The 24,161-nt window shown below is 29.7% G+C and overlaps 1 protein-coding gene across 1 annotated transcript; it reads right to left on the bottom strand.

Annotated features, from left to right (window-relative positions):
* Positions 1–3,311: 3,311 nt before the first annotated feature.
* Positions 3,312–7,786, bottom strand: LOC132727369 (chaoptin-like). The gene is made up of 2 exons (XM_060712809.1): positions 7,514–7,786; positions 3,312–5,475 (listed from the first exon to the last, which is right to left on the bottom strand). The coding sequence occupies exon 2, from the start codon at positions 5,460–5,462 to the stop codon at positions 3,822–3,824; it is 1,641 nt and encodes a 546-aa protein (XP_060568792.1). The 5' UTR covers positions 5,463–5,475; positions 7,514–7,786; the 3' UTR covers positions 3,312–3,821.
* Between the last annotated feature and the right edge of the window lie 16,375 nt (positions 7,787–24,161).

The following is a 24,161-nucleotide window of genomic DNA, read 5'->3' as shown; positions in this document are numbered from 1 at the left end:
TGATTCGCACGAGGATTAAAGTATGAGAAAGTATAAGCATGGGACAAATTCAACGTTGAATGGCGTTGAATGACGCGAACAGTTGTTTTGCGAGAATGTAAAATATTGCTACTTTATCTATAAAAATACAGAAATGTGGACTTTAGAAAAAATATAGCATGTCAATAGATGTTCTTCAACTGGTTAAAGCAGGACACCTTATATTTCACCTGTATTAAATCCACGTGGAAAGTAACAATTATTTAAAAGTGTCTTCTTACAGACGTAAGAAGACACTTTTTGAATAGCTTTGCTGGTGGTATAGTCGTATAGTTGTCTGATGGAGTGAATATAGAAATATGATATCAAGAAAATTGATAGCTAAGTAGAAAAGATATCGTTTGAAGTGTTTTAATTGTAAACCAAATGTTTATCCATTCTCATTCAATTTAATAACATCTGCATGTTATGTATAATGACAGAGGCGTCTCTCCTCTATTTTATTTTGCACAAAGGCATGAATGAAACCGGCATGCCTTTATCGGTTTTATTTTACATCTCCTAAAGGATAACTATAAGAGATAAATATAAACACATAAAGAGCTTGTATTTATGATAACTAGAATACAACATCTAGGGAATAATGTTCGATAGCGATAAGTGGTATTTCCTGGTTATTTTAACATTTAGTAAGACACATAAAGACATTTTCCAAAAAAAACCCAAAAAAACAGCAATAACAAGAATAGAGCAAATAAAGCAAAGGTTTTATTAAACTTGGTACTGAATAAAGAAAATTTTAGTATGATGGAGTAAAATGCTATAAATTGAGATATTTATCTATTATAAAAAGTAGTATGATTAAATTCAATTAGCCATTAGTGTAAACAGTACAAAGTTAAAAGCTGCGAAACATTTGATCTAGTAACGAGTGATTACTGAAGGGAATGTAAACCTCATCATTAATTTCATCTTTTTTATTTGACAGATTACAATAGATAAGGCAAACGCCTTAAACTTCATGTGAAGTTGCATTTTCAACTGGCAAAACAAACAAACAAATATTGTCGGATAAATATCACATTTTCGCTTCATCAGACATTAAGTTAGATGTTGCATCACATTTTGTCCATTCCCTTTAGATATTTACATTGTTCTGTTGATGGACTATTTATTGGTAAATAGCATGTCTCATAAGCAACATTTTTTCAATTAATGGAAGAAAATCAATGTATCATTTGGACTTTCTTGTAAAACATTTTTTTTCAAAAGTGGTTCAATTGGACATTTCGTGATGAAAAATAGTATCTGGCTACAGAACAATGTATTAGCTACTGTATAAAGATATTGTATGACAGATTATATATCTCACAATTACCAACAGCATTCACGAACAATTATCATGTGGTTTATTATCACATGTAATACTAACAACTATCAACATGCAATTTATGTAATTCATAGAATAACAGACTTTCCATTATAGACCAAATCATTTAAACAATTACCAATTACCAGAAACAAAGAAGAAAATGTTGGTTTTTTTTCAAGGATGAGAAAACATCATCGTTTATAATTTTCCAATCTTTATCGATTTTTAACTTAATTGTTTCAAGTCAATTCATTGTATGTGCATTACTTTCTTCAGTTTAGAGATGTATCTTTTACTTTTTGGTTTTACAATAATTTTGTACTTCATTTTACATGTTATAGTTAAATTGCAAGAAAATATCTTTTAATTTATGTCCATATGTAACGTTGTTTCGGAACGTTTCCGGCTGATCTTAAAAGGATCCTTACAAAAGTGATTAGTCAATGTTTGAACTTTCATATTGAAGACAGGATTTTTACCACTTGTAAAACTGCATAAATGTTTTGTGCAGAAGACAAATACTGGTGTGTATAGCTTAAATATGACTACAAAAATATTATGCTTTGAAATACTTTAAGTTGATAACATATTTTCAAATCATATTGTACGCTTGTTATCTGAGTTTTACACCGATTCTAACAAATTTGTGTCAAATACATATCAGCTGTTGATCAACATAACAAGTTTTTCAGGACAGAGAACTATTAGTAACCATTTTTTCTGCAAATGACAGCCTACTTATCCCACATTATTTTTTAATCAGTAGAAACAGACTAATGACTGTTAGACTCAATGTCCGAGATTAATTCCCATAGACAATTTCGCCTCACTCGAGGATCAAACCAAGGACAGCATGTAGGAAAGATCATTTAATGCATTAACCATAAAACGTTTCAAGAGGAGACAAGTCTTTCAGAACGGAAAAGATAAAACTGTGAACTTAAATACCAATAAAAATAAAAATATTTCGAACTTTTTTTCTTTTCTTTTAATTTTGTTTCTTGTAATTAATCAAAAGATTTGAATGCATTTTAGCAAATGTATGACAATTATGAATCAACTAGACGATATAAAGTCCTCTGAATAGACAAAAGTACGATGATGGAAATTATTCTTATATTGCTGGGATTAAAACGGCAGTCTCTACTAATTATACAGTGCTATTGATATTTTATACGATATGAAAGTCCTCTGCTGCATGATTGCTTTGATATTTGATTGTTCTACTGCTTATTCTTTCTGAATACTATAAATGGGATATATTTATAATTCTGTAATTGACGCGTTGTTTTACGTCCGACTTTGTGAAGTCTATGTTTTATCATTGAGCCTGAATGCTTAAAAATAAATGATAAAGTAAGTAAGTGCATAAGTTTAGTTGGGATTCACATTTTTAACAAATGACAAATAAGTATAAAGGTGTTAGTACTATAACAAATATATATTTAGTATTCTGGTGTTTTTGACACATTAATTGAAAATATGATACCATAAATCTGCAAGCCAATTTGATTTGGCATCCTCTTAAACTGTTTACGCCTATTATTATATTGCGATGTAATAATATTTCGCATTGGTTTTGTTTGCTTATTCTGTTGATTTGGCAATAAATCATGTTTTAATCAGACATCTAATACCATCCGAACATTTGTATCTAGTTTGAGTGACAGAACAAATCATCACTTCGAGCCATTCTTTGATTTACTTGATCTTTCTGATGGGGAAATCAGCTCCAAGAAGCCGTGATAATCTCTGAAATTTGTTCTTTGGATTAAGATGTATACATTTTACTATTATGTATTTTTGTGAATTACCTGTTTGGTAATGGAAGAAAAAAAACATTTAACAGCATATTCATTGTTCTTATATCGTGATACTATTACATACCTTGTTCGTGTTTCTTTTTTATATAACTTTAATAAATTGCGTTATATTTGCACAATTATAGAAAACTCATAACTGTACCAAATAAAATCACGTTTAATTTCACGCATGAGTTACTTCTGTTTCATCATTTATTAGTAAGTTCTAACATGGTGCTCCGCAAAACATTATTGGAAAATGATAACATGTTGTGGGTACACACTCATGATAACACTAGGCTAGTTAACAAAATGTTTACCAGCCAGAGCAGAAAATAACAATTGAAAAATGTTTAAGTGACCCCGTCTTTTAATTGAGATATTATTCATAACAAACCTTCAAAATTAGAAAACAAACGGATCAAACTTTTATCTCGTATGCGAAAAAGATGACTATCATAACCTTCTGGATATTGTTTCAGTCGGCTTTATGATTTTAATCTAAATGTAATTCTGATGTTTATTGCAAACTGGGATGGATCCGTTTGAAGAAAACCGCACACATATCGCTAATGAATTTACTAGAAGAATTTGATGTTTTACTAAATTTAATAAAGAATGAATTATGTAATAAACATGATCTAGCAAAATAGCAATACAAATGAAAATCAAAGAAAAAGATAAAACATAGAAAACATGGTATATGTCACACACAGATATAAATTAATTAAGGTACAAGCTGCACTGTTAATATATGAGCAATGGGTAATTTTCTTATATCCTTTCGTATCACAGTTGACTTTTGCTATATCCATCTCATGTATAGTTTTGATATTTTCTCCCCTGTAAAAATTGTCAGCGCAAGTACCAACAATGTCAGAAACACGATTTGTTGCTGCAATTTCTATAACATCACATTCACACGTGATTGGATTTCCTGTTAACGAAAGTTTCTTGAAAAGACAAATTGGAGTGTCTAATACAAAAGAGATATTTGTAACATTGTTTCTATCAAAATATATGCTAACACCTGGTCGCAAATTTTCAAAAGCAAAATTTGAAATGCTGCTAATTTCCATGTCTGTTAGATATATATTTTTTGCTTTAATACCATAAAAGAACTCCTCATATATTTCGGTAAATTTATTCATTGATGCGTCTAAGGTTTCTAAGCGTTGAAGCGACTTCAAAGCACCAAGTGGAAGGGATGAATCCATCCCAAGGTCTCTTATATGAAGGATTTTCAGCTTCCTCTCGACTCCTTTAAAAACGGAATCGATGAATCCCAGTTTGTACGGAACACCATCTTTTATATCAGACTGTCCACTTATATCTAACTCGTCAAGTGCAACAAACCCCTCAAATGACGTGTTATGTATTTCTACAATTCTATTGTAAGAAATATCAATAAATTTCAACCGCTTAAGCTCCTTCATCGAATGAAAATGACCATCTTGTAATAGAGCATGATGCAAATGTAAATTGGTCAAGCTATTTTCCAAACCATAGAAAGCAAATTCCGATATAGTGCTGAGGTCAGTATTACTAATGTCAATTTCCTCAAGATATTTCAATGGTTTAAAGGCATAATCATGAACATAGATCAACCTTTTGTTGAAAGACAAATTAAGCTTTCGCAGTTTTCTCAGCTGTATAATGGCGTCTGGGACAGTCGGAAGATAGTTATGAGACAAATCTAAAACTTCCAAATTAGGCAGTCCTTCTAAACCTTCCCTGGTCATAATTGCTATTTTACAATATCGCAAAGATAAATGTTTAAGAGATGTCAAACTTATATTTCTAAATACATGTTTCGGAAAGTGTTCAGGATATTGTCCGTTTTTGTCTAGATAAAGCGTCTCAAGATTTTCTAGATGTTTAAGATAATCCAGTTTCCAGTCACGGCTGATGTTAATATTTATCAATGAAACGTGCTCCAGGTTGTCTCCTAGAGGAGCAAATGCATCGGCGTGTATTTTTATGGTTTGGTTTTGAATTTTAAGTGTCTTGATCTGCTTCATTCCATTGAATACGTTTTTGCCAATGCTACGAATGCTAGTATTTGTAAAAATAATTTCCTGAAGGTCAGTTTTCTTACTATACCAACTGAAGTTAAATGACGTCATATCCATATCTCCTTCACATTCAATAACGCCATAGCTGTCAGAACCGTCTTGAAGCCAATCACGTTCCCTCCTGCAGTCACATGACTGAAGTCCCTCACATGCAATTGACAACGCACCTTTATCTAATAATATGCATGGTAGAATAAAGAGCCAAGCAACAATGTATTGCATGACTGATTTCATCTTACCACATTCTCTGTAAATAAAAAGAAAACATTTATACATATTCTTGCAATTAACGTTCTATAAATGTCAACTTTCATCCATTTATTTTAAATGAAATTGTGTATCATGTGTCAATACCTAAATTTTAAAGAAGTCAGTATTATGGCAATGGCCACAATTACAATCGTGATATTGAGGGAACAAAGCTTTGTAGACTTACACTTTGTGTACAAATAATTTATATTACTAGATGGAGATAATGTACAATTTGCAATGATCTGATACAAAATCATTTGTATCGTAATGTTTATATACAAATTCATATATTACATTATTTCAAGATATTGAATTATCATTTAAACTTTGTTTTAAAGAGAAAATTTAAGTTTTACGATAGATTTATAACGGTGAAACTGTTTCAGTTAAAGTTGCACCGAATGTATTCCAAATGACGGCTTATTCAGAAAATGTCCGAATACACGGCAACTGTTTCAAATGCTTCAAAAAATTACAGGCAAAGTTTGTTAAAATGTAATTACTTAAAATTACAGTAAATGCTACATGCACCGCATATTATAAATAATCGTAATCAAATCTTGTTTATTTTAAAGCTCCGATAATAGATAATGTTACTTCAGTGTATATAATTACATTCTCTTCTATATTTAATCGAATTTGAAAGTTTTGTTGACCATTGTTGCACTAGAAAATATGTCGTCAATATCAACTGATAAAACAACAGAAAGTAAAGCAAACTAATTTGAAAAATATGATTTGTTACAGTTATATTAAAAGATACATAGCATTATAAAGAAAAGCGGTTATTCCCATTGCATGTAACTTAGCAAATAACAATAGCAAATCCTAGTATATACACATGTTCGTATGTTAAAGAATGATTAACATACGACAAAACAACCGTTTATTATGATATAAAAACTAATTTTTTCGAAAACAAGTAATTTCAAATTTTATCTCATTTACATTTCAATGTGTTTCAACAAACGGAATGAGCCTCCTTAAATATGCATACATTTGCTTTACATTTTGCCAAATGATATAGAACGACGTAAATAATGTAACTGTCAGGATTATGATTACAAACAGATAAATATATTAGTTTTGCTATGCGTTCGTTGCATGCATTATAAAATATAGAAAATGCTACCTGACATTTATGAGTATGCGTTCGAATACACAACTAATATAAAACATATTGCAGCGTAACAGATAGTGTGTTACTTGAAAATGCTGACATACTTGCTTATATTGAATGATATTTTGTCATATTAAAACTTATTTGCCTAAACAATGTGTCTTTAAATTTATATTTTTTTATCAAGTCATTATTGAAAACAGCGATATGTCTAAAAGATGTAATGCTTGAGCGACTTATATCTAATAAAAATGTTTACAATTATATTAATTTATATTTAGCAAAATACATTAACTGATACAATTACCTTCTCCAATTTTCCGTTCAAATGTTACTTTATTTTGAAAGATAAGACAACGTTATTTATGCATCAAACTATTGGTATTGGATATAAATATTAAATAAGCAGGCTCTTTATATCTTTAACAAAACGTACATTTTTATAAATTTGCATTCTTTTCTTACGTTTCTTTTCTATTCTTTGTTGTTGTTTTAAAACTTATTTAATGTTTTGCCTTTTAATCTAAGTTTAGTATTGTACATGATAATATAACGTGACATAAGTTCGTACAGTGAGATTAAAATTGTAATAATTTGTAAATCATTTTAAATTTCAGTATATTTTGAAATAAAATAAAACACAACATTTATAATCTTTAATTTAAAAAAAGGAAACGAGCGAATAATTATATAAACTATAATATTGTTGTTCAATTAGTGTAATTCATTTACAATTATACACAAAAATGTTAAAAAGTCTATACGTTTTCTTAAGTTCCATGCTATTGTGCCTCTATTTATAGATATTTAAACTTATTCAAGAATACCAGTCTTTGATTATAAAAAGTGTAAATCTGTTTTGCTTAATTTTATTTTATCATTTAAATCAATTAATTAAGATGTGTCATCTTACCTTCAGAAAAAAATTGTTTTTGCTTTTTATCCAATTCCTAATATTCCTGGTAGCACATCACAGTGAGAAGGAAAAATACTAGCTCCAACAGAACAGGCTGTATGGTATTTCATTTGTAAATATCATAGAGTTGTTCTCAAAGGAACACTGAGTGCCGCCGCTTTATTGATCTATTATACCAAATACTCATCTATTGTCCGAAACTATTCCTATACAGTTTATTATACATTTTATAATAGTAATCTGAATGATATTAAAGTATATATTCATGTTTGGAATTAAACTAATTCAGTAGCATTTGTTTCTCATACATACCTTACGTTGAAGTATTGTAATAATATTTATCTTGTCCATTTTACGAAAGCTTTATCTGAAACATTTTTCAGACCGATCTTTTGTATGAATTTCATTTACTACTGAAAGTTTTATCTGCAGAATTTATGTAAATATCTAAAATTAATCAAAGAGGGCTCTTTCCAAACTCCTAATGTTCAAAACCCTACTTAAACGAATGAAAAATTTGAAGAAAAAAAATTGACGACTTTCTTCGATAGACAAAAGTTTTTTTCCCGCTAAATTGAAAGAAATTGTATTACATTTGAGTATGATTTTTTACTTTTCCTCAAATGCAAAAACTGATAGAATTTTTATATTTTTTTGAGTGTTTGTTACTAACACAAGATGTGATATCTATTTCTTTTCAAATTCAAACATTAACACTGTTTTAACAATCAGTGCTTATCGTGTGGTAATAGTAAAATAGATAAATATAGAATCCCTAAAGAAAGCCCAGCACGGCAAAATGAAAATGTTGCAGGCTCGGTTTGATTGAGCCTGTTCATGGACGGTACTGGAAAGTGCAAGTTCACGTATCAAACATATTCCTGACAAAACGGATATTTAGCGTTGCTGGCGGTAACCGAATTTAGCCATGCGACCATTTCTCATCGGTTCTTATGTTAAAAATTTCCTTAAAAGTGATATAAGGCTCAGACTAGGTTAAAAGACTTTCAAATCTTTAAAAAAAAACAGCTTATGCAAAATTCAGTTAGGAAATAAATATGAATTTGAAGTGCATTATTGTAGAATAATGCACAGTTCGAGTTCAAATGCGTAGGAATTATATCACGGAGTGATCAATTTCAAAGCATTGGTACGGTAAACCGTGCATTATTATATAATCATGCAATAAAAATTAATATCAATTTCCATTCTAACATGCTAATAAAAAAGAATAGATAAAACGATATTGAACTACATAAAGCGTAGAAGTAAGTTTCCTGACGTCATTTGATTTATTGACGTTATGTATAACGTCATATGGCGTGCAAGCATTGACCATATATCGTATAATAATGCACTTGATGCCGGGAATATTGTGAAGGGTGTGACTTATTATACTTATTTTATGTCTAGCTGATCTAATTGGTGTTATACGGTAAGACTTAATGTCATAACATTTACAGTATTACTGTTCAAAGCTCAAAATGTTCACTTAAATACATTAACATTCATGTTTCTATAAATAGTAATAAGCCATAGCAACACAGAAGCTCCATTCATAAAATAACCTAACATGATTACAATATAATAATTCAATTTGTTTATAATGACAGCTGAGGAGTAAAGTATGACTGGTGTTAATGGTTGCAAAATATAAAGGGAAAACCTGATGTTATAAGATTGAATTTCAAGTGAAACATGAATGTTTTGTTAGTTTGACTAATACTAATGAAAATTCTTGTTAAATTTTAATATTTAGGACCATGTAATGAAAAATTAAAAAAAAAACAAAAAAAAACGAACAAACAAAAAAAGAAAAAACAAAAAAAAAACTTTTGACTGCTAAAAAAAGCTATATATAAGCGGGATAAATATGTAAATATAATGGGCGTTGAGCAGATGTCTGCTAACGTATTTATTTGAACAGCTGCCAAATACGTAAACAAAATAAAACCTATTTTGATGAGTCAAATTGCTAACTGCAAAAGTAATTAATATACCTATTTTTCTGACGAGATGAAAACAACCTATGTAACCTTTGTCTATGTAACCTATTTCTTGTGAGAGAATTAAGGGAAGTCGACGTTGGTATTAATATAGTGATAAATCACTGTAAACCCAAACCAGTCATTCTTTAACTCTTTAACTAGCATATCACTTTACTTAACGTGCACAGTGCTCATCTTCTATATTTTTTAATGTGATAAATATTGTCATGTCCTTTTTGTAGATACATGAATTTTAGAAACATTAATTATTCATTACTCTATGCAATATCAAAAATTAAAGGCGTAAAGATATTAACACAATTATGTTTATTCATTTATCCTTTTTTTTTGGGGGGGGGGGGGGTCTATTTATGTTTATTTGGTAATTAATCAAGATGCTATATTGCTTTCTTTTAGAGTGTGTTCAATAAAATTGCTTTGTATTTATTCTTCTTTTAAATTACTGTTCTTCCCGTTTTACATTTGTTAGCTTACCACTTACTGAAAAGCAAAACATTCCGCGCACAAAATACAGTAATTGAATGCAATTCTTCAAAAGCACGACAAGTTTGTTATCTTCTTACAATGTCGATACAATACTGAGATACTGTTTTTATTGAATGCCAATGATGTTTAAACACCCTCGAGAATTCAGAGTACAAATGCATGATAAATAATGGATGAAATAATTGAAACCAGATCATTTGTATTGATCCATACGTCCCAGAACGTTCTTTTACTGAAATGCTACGTTCATACATCTAGAATGATAGCAGTTGTATTATGCGAATTCCTCAATGAATTTTGTGTCCTAATCATAAACGTACTTCATCTTTTGTACTGTAATTTTATTTATTTTACTAATTTTACTATTCTATATTCTGATTTTGTACTAAATAGATGGTAAAAAATGAAAAATATACATTGATTCCTGACATGTATATACACATAAATACTCGTATATCATTTACATTTTAGATTTAATAAATAAATAAATAAATAAATAAATAAAAACAAAAACCTTCAAACAAAATCATATTTTCTAACTTAATCTTTCATCATCTTTTGTTACATCAAGCCATATTTACTACGTGCATTTTCAAATAAATTGTTTTATTTACTAGTACCTGATAGTTTAGATACCCATTTTTTTTCAAACGTAATTCTGAATGAAAATACTCTACATTATTCGCGATATTAAGCTTTCTTTTCGAATCCTATACAGCCATGCTAACCAACACTAGCATTAGATAATTATCGCTATTAGTTACGGATGATAAATGAGGTATGTATGAATACATGCTTACTTTTACTTTTCTTTTGCCAAATTCGTTATCTGTTTAAGCAATCTAAGAATTTTTTAACAATATGTACGAAAGGCTCAATTTCCCTGGTTGCTTTATAATTGAATTAACATTTAACCCTATCTTTGTACTATAAAAAGATTAATTGAAGGAGTTCAAGTCAATTCAAATTCAATCCAATTGATCTATTCAGAATACAAAAATATTTTCATAGCCTATAAAGCGCTGGCCTTTGTTAAAAATACATTGGCTACTAATATACGCTGTGAGTAAAATAAAACAACAATTCTTATCTAAAACAGAGACTTTATCATAAAACATTTGAATCTTTCCTCCCAGTACCAAAAAAAAAACATTTCCAATGTGAATTTTATATGTAAGAGGGTAAATATAATACTTAACACATTATTGTGAAAAAATCATTTTATTTTAAATGACGAAAGTAAAATATGCATAGCTAAATAAACATTTTCAAATAATGAAGGTTCCACACAATGGTGGGTAACATCAAAGCGATAACATAAAACGGCATACATACATATGAATAACTATCATGCAAAACATGTGTGACAAGTTGAAACAATATAGTTAACTATTCACTTCATACCAATGGTGGAGAGGTTGGGGAAGATGGAGGGAAGACCTTAATGTGGAAAAATATTTGCTAAAACATCCCTTGACTGAATGATCGATAATGGAGGGGACGTCTCGAAATAATAACTTATTTTTTTTAGGAATCGACTCAAATACATTTACCTAGTACCTTAATATAAATAAAAATGTTTCCGTAATTCCGTTAGACCATTAAAAAACGGTGAATACAAATATAGATATGCTACTGCAAATAAGTATTCTGTTAATTTTTGTCACTACTATTAATTGTAAAAAAAAAAATATAACAAAAGATTATCGACTTATTACTATCCCCCTGTGTTTTTTCTTTATTATTTTTGGTTATGTGAAAAACACACAATCCTTCCTGGCTTTATTCTAGAGAGATAGGCAAACAGTATTATCACATTCAGTCTAGAGAGTCAAGGAAATTTGTGTACTCCTATCGTGCTAACATTTATGGCCTTCTCTGTTTTAATCAATATATTTTGTAGATATGCATTCTGACACTCATGGTATTTAATTTAAAAAATATCATTTCAGAATTATATTGCATTACCTTTATTTGGACAAAAACTGTAACTTGTGTGCAGTCTCATAAAAAACAACTTATGTTTAATGCAATGAAAATGATTAAAACAGGTTCAAAAATCCAAATCTGTAATATATATCACGTTTTGAGATATATCAAACCTCTTCTTACTTAATTAAATGCAGTGTTCAAATTTATGTAATACATGCATTAAGTTAAGCTTATACAAAAATATTTTAGTTCGATTGTGTTGGAAGCTATTAGCCTATTAAAAAAATCTCGAAACCGTTCCTAAAACCAACCATTTCTATAAAAAATGAGTGTACATTGTTTTGCTCATGGCCCTTGACGACGTTTGTGCAGGCTGCAAGCAATTTCTGGATTACTAGACCGGCGCATTAGCCTCTCGGCCAAGCCGCTACTCGAATCATGTATTTGGTTCTCTTTGCGTTCTAAAAGTTTGATTTTTTTTAATGTTATAGAAAATATTTAATAAAACGTTATAACATATTAATGGGGTTGTAATTAATAATTTCAATTTGCTGAGTTTATTATGAAAACTAATACAAATACAAGTTGTAATCATAACATAATATAAATATGAATTGTAAAACTGGGTATGAATGAGAAAAAAATGTTCCAAAATGAATTAAAGATTATATTTAAAGCATATTAAATAATATCAATTGTAACTGAAGAAAGACTTGCTAAGAAAAAGAGAAACACATTTTCTCGAAAATCTAAGATAAACAAAAGTTTATAATGGTAGTGAACTGTGTTTAAAGTAAACTATTCTTGAATGCATTGATCATGTTCATGCAAAAATCTTTAAATAACTTACGAAATGTTTATTTAATCATTGAACAATTAAGATACATGAAACTGTCATAATGTGAAGGGAAAGGAATTGCAGAAAAAGATGAAAATATACTGAAATAGAAAAATTGCAAATTTATTCCAGAATATAAGGGACGACTAAACGTTAATTGCTTATTTTATACATGTTCTAAACAAAGCATAAACTTATAATTTAGATTTTTTCTATCTCAAAACTATGTTTGCTGCCAGTGTCAAGCGTCACAGCATGAAGTGATTTGGTACGTCGTCACTGCCAATTGGTTGTACCCTAGTACTTACAAGATTTAGATTTCAATTCTTATTCTTAAAGTTGTCTTTAATTGTTCGTTTCTGTATTTCAATTTGTAAACAAGACACTTGTTCATACATCTTATTTTTTTGATTACTTAAGTCAAAATTTCATTCGAAAATTGTTATTAATAACTTTAATATTATATATAGCTATTGTCGATCTATTTTGTTTTAAAATTAAGATATTTGATTTTGTGAGACTATAGTATAAAACTGAATTCAATATTTTGTTTTGCTTTTGCTGGAAACCTCTCTATGTGTGAAATTATCTGTTCAATTGTGTTTAAATGTAACCCGACACATATGTACACGCAAAATCGTTTTTGGTAAATTGCAGTCCACTAGTAGTCTAGTACACGTATGTAACATTCTATTTGCAGAGAATGACTTTTATATAACGCTGTAGAAAAGGAAATTCACAATTCCCACAAGTTGAACCAGTTTATTACTATAGCTGGAATAGTACTACTCTCAAACTGAAAGGTCCAATACTTTTCAGTGATATCATAAAATAATAATTACGTTATGTGAATGGCGTTTATTGTTGAATTACACCATGGTTATGATTGACTGGGGATTGGAACCGGTAATTTAGCCAGTCTGGTCTGTTCTTGAATTAATGTAATTACTGATCTATCTTTAGTTTATAGTATTTTAGAATGCATTTATAGCTGCCTTCTGCCGGTATACACGTAGTGAAGTGTGTCATTTTATCATCAAGATATACCTTGTATACTATCCAAGTTAAACGCCTAAATTGTAATTTTGGTAAAGGCAAAAGGGGTAAAACTAATACATAAACTTTTCACTTCTATTTTGAGGTTCACAATAAGACTTTTTATGCATTATGGTGGCTAAAGCATTATTAGTGGCGGAAGAATAGAAATGTCCCTTTTATCCCTTGAAGATGCTATTGTCCGTCCGTTGCGAAAGATTGGTTGTTAAACGAAATGTATGAAAGCACAACGTTTTGTGCAAAACATTTATATTACTAGTACAAAAGAAATTGATCCTCAAGTATGGTTATTAATTTTTAGAAAACATTAGTTGGTATTTCTAAATTACAAATATAATTACGAATGATGCCTCATAATGGAATATCTTTTCCATATGCAGTGGTTATTATAAAGATTATACATGTAAACCAAAATAATCACTGTTTGATTTTAAAGATAACAAATTATGTTTTTCAGTCTACATTTTGTTCAATTTCTTAAGATTTATACAGTTTGAATGTTTTGTTTTAGATGGAGATACAATCATCGTCCCTTTGATGTTTGTTTATGACACTGATCATCAAGGAGAAAAAACATGCTGTAAAATCCCGCAAGCAACACTTATCAATCATGGATATCATTGAAGCATCGGTTGCACAAATTATCTTAACGTATTATCTGCGTTTTATACCGACACGATCGAAATGTAAGGCCCGTTATGATTTTGCCAAAACAAATACAGTAAATAATCTTGCATTTTTGCAAATGAATTTTCCTTTTTTGAACTTGGTATCAAATTTTCCATTCTATGGAAAAGTTTGTAATTTTCACGTTACATCTATTTGTAAAATGTCAAAAGTCATGTATAAGTAACTGATCATAGTAAATGTGCCTGGCATTTATCAAAGCAGGTTTATATGTAAATAATAAAAACACGCGCATTTGTCAAAAGACAAAACAAAAATTCGTCAATAGTCAAAACACGTGCATTCGTTATTAGTCGAAATTTCATTTTTGTCAATAGTCACCAACAATGCAAATCACAAGCGAACAATACTTGTAAGTCTATTGAGTTTAGTTTTCTTTATTTTAATGAATTTTATATTCACTTTCGTGCTATGTAAATATGGAAAAAAAGTCGAAATTACTATTTTCTCAAAACGATAGTCCAGTATTAAACCGAAAATAATTCCAAAAAAAATACCAAATATTTTTTAGATTACTTATCTATTATTGTTACTCAAAACAAACCTGCAAACCCTTTTAGTTAAAGGATTTTTTCTTTTCAAATTCTTGGATAGGATAGTGATTGACAGATAATTTTGTTTAAATAATCTAAGCTCGACATGTTCTCATAAAATAAACTACAACATCAATCAATACGCATTCATAGAATATGATAACCAGAAAATAAGTTTCGTTGATGAAAGATGGAAATATACTGCACGTTTTCCCGTGGGAAATATAAATTACATTAAAGACGGAAATTTTATAGAACGTGTCAGTATGTCCGATCAAGAATTTGTACAGAATATTGAAGATTTTCACGTCTTAAATCATTCTGTTGACCGAACTATATCGTAACGCATATTGTTGGTATTATCATCATTATTACATCATCATCATCGTTATTATTATTTTTTATTATTTTGATAATCATTATCATCATCATCGTCTCCCTTTTCTTTATCATCAGTGTGATTTCATCATCATCATCATAATCACCACCACAGTCTCTGCTTTCTTCTTATCATCAGTATTTCCATCACCATCATCATCATCATCAGTTATATCATTTTTATTATCCTTAAAGGCATAATTATCAGCATCAGTACCATCACTTTGAAAATTATATCGTCATTTTACACCCTTTTAATCAAAATAGTTGTTTTTCAAATGTCTTCTAAAATTTCATTATGATAACAACGGGGAATATTTAACGTTGTTATACAGTATATCGGGTATTTAAGGTTTGTATAAGTCAGTTATGATACTCAGACTAACAATTTCTAGTGTTACATCTGTTCTAGCATTTAAATAAACTGTGACAGAAATGGTGTATGGTATATATGATTTAAGTTGTTTGAAGTGGCTTGTTTTCTTTTGGTTTAATACATATGGCGACTTACCAGCGTAACTAGATGGAAAAGAACGTCGGATACCAGTCCGTACTTTAGACAACTATTTTTGATGTTGTGAATTAAGAGAACAATACATAAATTATTAAAACATATCTTTGGCTTGCTGAGATTGAGTCATTTTATTTTAACAGTGTTGTTTTAAAATGTTATTAACAAACAGGAGAACAATACTATTGCTCCGCGCCCACATACGCGAAGCTATTTGTGTTTACTATTTTTTTTCTTTTGTCCATGGACCCGTTTTTTTCTCAATTTATCCCTTCGATTTACAGCTAAAAATAAATTCGGAAGCAAGAATTCGTTCCGATATAAAGTCATATATTTGTTTCCCCTTCGGTGATTTGCAGCACATCATATTAATGAATGAGAACAGGAACAAATTTAACCGTTTGAAAACAGTATAAAAGACAAACTATAAACTTAAATTAGGTAATTTATTTTTACATTTGTATTTTCTGTAGGAAATTTCTAATTATTTTGTAGTACACAATGGGTTATGTATGTATTTATTGCTGTACATGAATTTGAAAGCTATAAATAGATATGACTTTAACATTGCGAAAATCTATTCATAGAAATATTTTAACGGTCATTTGTGTCGCGCTTTGGTAATAAATAACGGACTGGAGAGTTTTGCAGGAAATGAAGTGCAAACATATTCAACCATAAATTGCACTCTCAATAAATTTATCGAAAAAATTTAAGTAGCCATTTTTACGAATTGTTATCATAGTATTATTATTTTGAAATTGGCTTTTCCGTACGTTCTTTCCGATAAATTAATACAATGTAAATTTCTTCTGAACGGCCCTGCACTTTTAAATTTTTGTTTAACCGTAAATATTTAAATCGACACCGACTTCCCAAATTTTGCTGTAATTAGTTGATTCTATTTTGTTGGAAGGCAATTAGTTTTACGCTGGTTTGAGTGGAATGTTGATTTGCCGAATACTGTGACATTTTAACAACAGAAACTTTTTATCTGCAGTTTTAACATGAGGTTTTATGGGTTAAATGATAGGAGGTGGATCAGCAGAAGAGGATTTTAAGCAATTCAACAAAAAAGTAGATCTCCCAATAAATCAATTAACAATAGCTCTTTATTTATAACCAATATCAAGTGTTAGTGAATTTCATCATACCTGTCTAAATTCAGGTAACAGTCTTCCATTGATAAATAATGTTTCACTATATCAACATGTCATGCAAATTTAGTCATGATTTTTAATGTACCTTTATTTTTGTTAACGAGTATAACAAAAATGCTGAATTTTGTCTTTTTAAAATTCATCCCAAATTTTTCAATCCAGTGTGTGGTCTACTTTCAGTATTTATCTGGGACTTAAAATATAGCTACTGTAACTTAAGTCCCAGGTATCAAAAGAAACCATTTTCCTTTTTTGATATGAAAAAATGCCTGTAATATTAGTCCCTTTTGTTACTATTTTTATCTACTGTTTGTATATTTGTAACAATTATAACAATAAAAAACCAGACCTTGTCCATTTTGACTACTGTTTTGTATGATAAATATTCTTATCTCTGACTAGCCTACCAAAATTCATGATGTCCTCCCATTCATCCATGATATACATGTACAATTCTGGTAAAATCCAATTAGCCATTGAAAAGTTTATAGTAACATCTGGTCATCAGATGACTACTAGTTCATCGTCACTTGCTGCATTTCTTGCTTGTACGCCCTTCGATGTTTTGCGTCAATGCCTTTCTTGTTATATAACATGAAATACCATTTGCCGCGAAACATGTAATGAACATTTTGAAAAATAAAGTCGATAAAAGTTTTTGGTTTGGCTTATTTACATATAGATTTTTATATTTCTAACCATGATTAGTTACATGTATTGATATTTGTAGAAAATGAGTAGCATTATAGGTGAACAAATTTATATGTTCATGCTTTGATATTCTTTATCTGATCTAAAAAAAATTATTGTAGTGACACAAACAGAACCATGTTGCACTACTGTCATGTCACATTACATTTACAAGTCTTGTAAGTCTTGTTTGTATAAAAATTACTTTCCTTACCAGGCATCAGTAAAAGCATATTGTTTTTTTAAATTTGATATCTGGTTCCTCTCCCATTGATACATTGACAGTGCATTTTGTAAGGTATCTGTAATGAGCGCATTTTTTTTGCGCGGAGCTTCTCAATTGCATTTGCACTTGTATACTAGGTAATTTACGCATTTTAAAGTTAATTAATCTATTATGATATGTCACAGAAATAATATCAAAACACCAAAATGAGGTTACATTATTTATATATGAGGCGGAACAAGTTATTAACCACCCGGATGACTTGAATCAAATCGAGTATTTCTTATTGTTGCCTTATATATTTACAGATATCTCTTTTGGACAAGAGACGTGTTGTTGTTTATTTTACGCTTTTTGTCTATGTATAACATTAATTTGACTTCACGGTTTTGTTTTTAAGTGTTATAAATGCGTATAATGTTAGGGCATGACGTTTTAACTTTATCATATTGTTTCTTTATTCATTCCTTCTTTTCGGAACGATTGGCCTTATGTCGGCAATGTGAAAACATACATTGCATAGTTCCAATACGTTTTTTATAATCTACTTTTGGTCCATCTTCCGCTTAACTACAAACACTAATTTTAGTTTGAAACCTTCAAATAAATGATTTACAAAAATGTGGTTCAACTAAAAATGGTTTATAATAGACGCAAAATGTTTGGTAAAAACAATATCAATGAAATGTTAAAAATAAATCTGTTTCTTTTGAAATGCGTCACATTATAAATGTAAAAGTATTTTAACACCAAAAAGAGGAACGATGTTTCTAAATCGGTATTAAAATCAAAATTTTATTAGCAATGAATTGTCAAATCTTCTATATCTGAGGTTTTTAAACAAAATACCCGTATAAATAAGGAGGCAAAAAAGACAAACGAGCTTAAAATAGGCTTGTATTTGATTTGCGGGGTTTTGCTAATTGATTTTCTGTTTAGAACTGTTCAACGCAGTGTACATTGATCGGTGTACGGCACATCTGTGTTGGTGTTGTTTCTTTTCCCTAAGGATACATATTGTTTTCCATCAGAAACGCCTGCATGCCAGCAATCATCATTTTTGCATATTGATATCAGCTTGTTCGTCTGTTTGTTTTGTTGGATTTAAATCCCCTTTAAATGACAACGTGATTTTCCAGTTTTACGATGGAGTTAATTGATTACTTTTACGATGTAGGAATATCTCAGGTGTACCTTCATGCATTAAGGCACAAGCGGGCACCTCAGCAGAAAACTGACTTTCCGCAAGTTAGCCGGATACCTTTCTTATATGCACTGGGTGCGAACTCACAGTTGTAAAGTTCTTTGAAGGCGGCGACCGTAACCACTTGGCCTAGGAGACCCCCGATATCAGCATAAAACTTTGAAACACGAATCTATAAAAACTGTAATTTTATAACTAATAAAAATGTAAATAATATATGTCCTCGGCATTTTATAATTAACTTAACGAATCAACGCAATAACCTGCTTTTTTAATTTTTTGTATTGTGGCATAATTGTGACAATCTTGAAATAGACAGAAAAAAGTGTCATTGCGAGTTTGATGTTGTCATTTATGGCAGAATATTTCTATAATCATGATCCGGTTTGAGAGGTTTAGCAATTATAATGTGAGAGAAATGTCAAAGAATCAGGAATATCTGTTAGAATATCAGGCGAATGAAAGGTCAAATGATTTTTATAGACACAACTTATTTGATAAATGTATGTTTTAACGCATTGTGAAAAACCTGTATTAATACTGAATACATTTCTACAGACGCAGAAAAGAAACAACAAAATTTCAAAAGTTTGGCATTGCATACATTTAACTGCAGTGTTTGTTCAGATTTGTGTTCGGCCCATAACTTCGTTATTTGAAGTCTGATTTTACAACTATTTCACAGAAATGATCATCATATTGAGACGACGTATCGCACGCAACATTTGGGTCGCTACCTTGAAGGTCAAGGTCATAGCATGACCTTGCAGCAAAATCGTGTCCGGCCCATATCTTCGTTATTTGAAGTCGGATTTTACAACTATTTCACAGAAATGATCAATATTGAGACAACGTGTCGCGCGCAAGTCGGTAAATAGATCTCATTGTGTAGAAGTTCAGTGCAAAGAACAGTTACTCTGCCTTGCCTGAGTTTGGAATTATCAAAATGTGAACTTTGTCTGGGACATAACTCTGAAACTACAAACGATATACTTTTCAGTGTCCAAAACCTAGTCGGGGAGCAACACACGGTTCAACCGGCTCTTGTTTATAATGATAATAATCGGTTCAGAACATGTTTTACATTGGTGCGCACGATACACAAGGTTTTTACTTTACGTCTGTGTTGTAATACTACTTTGTGTGAGGTTATTTGTACACTTTTTTTTCAACGCTACACAGCACACATGTCATCGCAAATACGTTTCTTGTAAATTGTATAACCTAGTACACATATGTAGCAATCTATTTTTATACACGCCATTTACGTGTCGTTGTTGAAAAGGTCATTCACAATTCCCATAAGCTGAAATAGCTTAGTACTAAAGCTGCAAACTCCGAGGGATCACTTTGTTTCCAGAATTTCAAAATAAAACGTCCGATACTTATCATTGATAACATAAAATGATAATTATGTTATGTGAATGGCGTTTATTGTTAAATTACACCATGGTTATGATTGACTGGGGATTGAAACCGGTAATTTAGCCTGGTCTAGAGATAATGTTATTAGTGGTAAGAGCATATATCTTTAGATAATAGTTTTTATAGAATGCATTATAGCAAATTGTGAATTGTAAAAACACAATTTTATATATTAAACAAAATAATTCAATTATTATTTTTCGGGTTTATTGTCTAAATTATTATTTATTGCCTATAAGAAATTAGTATTTATACATCCTAGATTTTATTTTGCTTCTCAACGAGACTCTATAATCCATATGGCAACTAAAGCTTTCCTTGTAATGACTGATGCGAGTACGGCTTTAAAAGGAAAAGAAGGTTTTACAAGAATTAAATACATGCATGCCAAAATGAAAAAAAGAAAAAACGAATTAAAAAAAATAAATCAAAAAGGAGAGAAAAACAAAGCAAGATGCTTTTATTACTGGTTCAAAGAAAATTGATTCTCAAATATGACAATTAATTTGTTAGTAACATGGACATTATTTTATAATTTCAAAATGAATTACGAATAACGCCTTGTAAGGGAATGTTTTTACCATATGCAGTGGTAATAAAGACAATTCATGTAAACCGAAATGATCTGTGCTTGATTTTAAAGATAGCAAATAATAGTTTTCAGTCAACATTTTGTTCAATTGTTTAAAGATTAAAACAGTCTGAAGGTTTGTTTTTAGATGGAGGTATAATTATCGTCCCTTTGATGTATGTTAACAACACTCGTCATCAAGGAGAAGAACATGTTGCAAACCCCAAGCAACATTTATCAATGGATAGCACGTTTATAAATCGAGTAAAAATAGGAGTTTCTATGTTGTTAGATGGCAAACATCAGTTGTTCAAACTATTTTAATGTTTAATCTACGTTTTATACTGATACGATCGAAAAGTAAAGCCCGTTATATCTTTGTCAAAATGTTACACTTAGAAACAGTGATCTTCGATTTTCGTGATTGAATGTCAATTTTATTATGCGAATTCCTCAATGAATTGTGTCCTAATCATAAACGTACTTCGTCTTTTGTACTGTTTATTTAATTTTACTAATTTTACTAATTTTATTATTCTTTGTTCTGAAATTTTACTAAATGGATGGTAAAAAACTTTATAATAATTATTATACATTGATTCCTGATATGTATTTATTGCTTTCAATAAAACTTGTTACATATACACATTAATACTCGTATATATCATTTGAGTTTTAGATTTAAATAAATAAATAAATAAATAAATAAATAAAAACATTGAAACAAAATTAATCTTTCATCATCTTTTGTTACATCAAGCCATATTAACTACGTGAATTTTCAAATAAATTGTTTTATTTACTAGTACCTGAGTTTATATACCATTTTTTTCAACCGTAATTCTGTATGAAAATACTCTACATTATTCGCGATATTAAGCTTTCTTTTCGAATCCTATACAGCCATGCTAATCAACATTCACCCTAGCATTTAGATAATTATCGCTATTAGTTACGGATGATAAATGAGGTGTGTATGAATAAATGCTTACTTTTCTTTTGCCAATTCGTTATCTGTTTAAGCAATCTAAGGAGTTTTTAACAATGTGTACAAAAGGCTCAATTTCCCTGGTTGCTTTATAATTGAATAAACATTTAACCCTGTCTTTGTACTATAAAAAGATAACTTGAAGGAATTTAATTCAATTCAAATTGAATCCAATTTATCTATTTAGAATACAAAAATATTTTCACCGCCTATAAAACGCTGGCCTTTGTTATAAATACAGACACATTGGCTACTGATACACGCTGTGAGAAAAATAAAACCATATCAGTTGAAATTCTTATTTAAAACAGAGATTTTATCAAAACATTTGAATTTTCCATCCCAGTACCAAAAAACCATTTCCAACTTGAATTTTATATGTAAGAGGGTAAATATAATACTAAACACATTATTGTGAAAAAATCATTTTATTTTAAATGACGAAAGTAAAATATGCATATCAAATACACATTTTCGAATAATGAAGGTTCCCCACAAAACCGGTAATATATAACGGCATACATTCATATAAATAACTATAATGCAAAACATTTGTGACAAATTGAAACAATATAGTTAACTTTTCACTTCATACCAAAGGTGGAGTGGTTGGGGAAGATGGAGGGAAGACCTTAATTTGGAAAAATATTTGCTAAAACATCACTTGACTGAATGATCGATAATGGAGGGGCCGTTTCGAAATAATATATATTATTTTTTCTAGGGAGCGACTCTAATACATTAACCTAGTACGTTAATATGAATAATAATGTTTCCGTTATTCCGTTAGACCATTAAAAAGCCGGTGAATACAGATATAGATATGCTACTGCAAATAAATATTCTGTAAACTTTTGTCACTGCTATTAATAGAAAAAAATATAACAAAAGATTATCCACTAATCACTATTCCCTTATGTTTATTTTCTTTATTATTTTTGTTTATGTGAAATGCACACAATCCTTCCTGGCTTTATTCTAGAGAGATAGGCAAACAATATTATCACATTCAGTCTAGAGAGTCAATGAAATGTGTATACTCTTATGATACTAACATTTATGGCCTTCTCTGTTTTAATCAATAGATTTTGTAGAGATGCATTCTGACACTCATGATATTTAATTTGAAAGATATCATTTCAGAATTATATTGCATTACCTTTATTTGGACAAAAACTGTAACTTGTGTGCAGTCTCATAAAAAACAACTTATGTTTAATGCAATGAAAATGATTAAAACAGGTTGAAAAATCCAAATCTGTAATATATATCACGTTGAGATAGATCAAACCTCTTCTTACTTAGTTAACTGCAGTGTCAAATGTATGTGATACATGTATTTAGTTGAGCTAATACAAGTTTATTTTAGTTCGATTGTGTTGGAAGCTATTAGCCTATTGAAAAAATCTCGATTCCGTTCCTGAAACCAACCAGTACTGAGTAATGAGTGTAAAGATTCTTGCTAATGGACACAACAGCATGCTCTTGGCCTGCCAGCATTTCTTCGATTAGTCGACCGACGCGTTAACCACTTGGTAATGCCGCCACTCAAATCATGTATTTGGTTCTCTTTGAGTTCTTAATCCTTGAATTGTTTTTTTTAAATATAATATAGAATCTTTTATAAAATGTATAAAATATTAATGGGGTTGTAATTAATAATTTCAATTTGCTGAGTTTATTATGAAAACTAATACAAATACAAGTTGTAATCATTACATAATATAAATATGAATTGTAAAATTGGGTATGAATGAGAAAATAAAAAAATGTTACAAAATGAATTAAAGATTATATTTTAAGCATATTAAATAATATCAATTATAATTGAAAAAAGACTTGCTTAGAAAGTGAGAAACACATTTTCTCGAATATCTTAGATAAACAAAAGTTTATTATGGTAATGAAAAACTATTCTTGAATGCATAGATTATGTTTCAGCAAAAATCTT

This window comes from Ruditapes philippinarum, unplaced genomic scaffold (assembly GCF_026571515.1).
Source record: "Ruditapes philippinarum isolate M1 unplaced genomic scaffold, ASM2657151v2 ctg2436_1_1_1_1, whole genome shotgun sequence".
NCBI lineage: Eukaryota > Metazoa > Mollusca > Bivalvia > Venerida > Veneridae > Ruditapes > Ruditapes philippinarum.
Note: the sequence above shows the minus strand (reverse complement) of the source record. Positions and strands in the feature narration are given on the sequence as shown.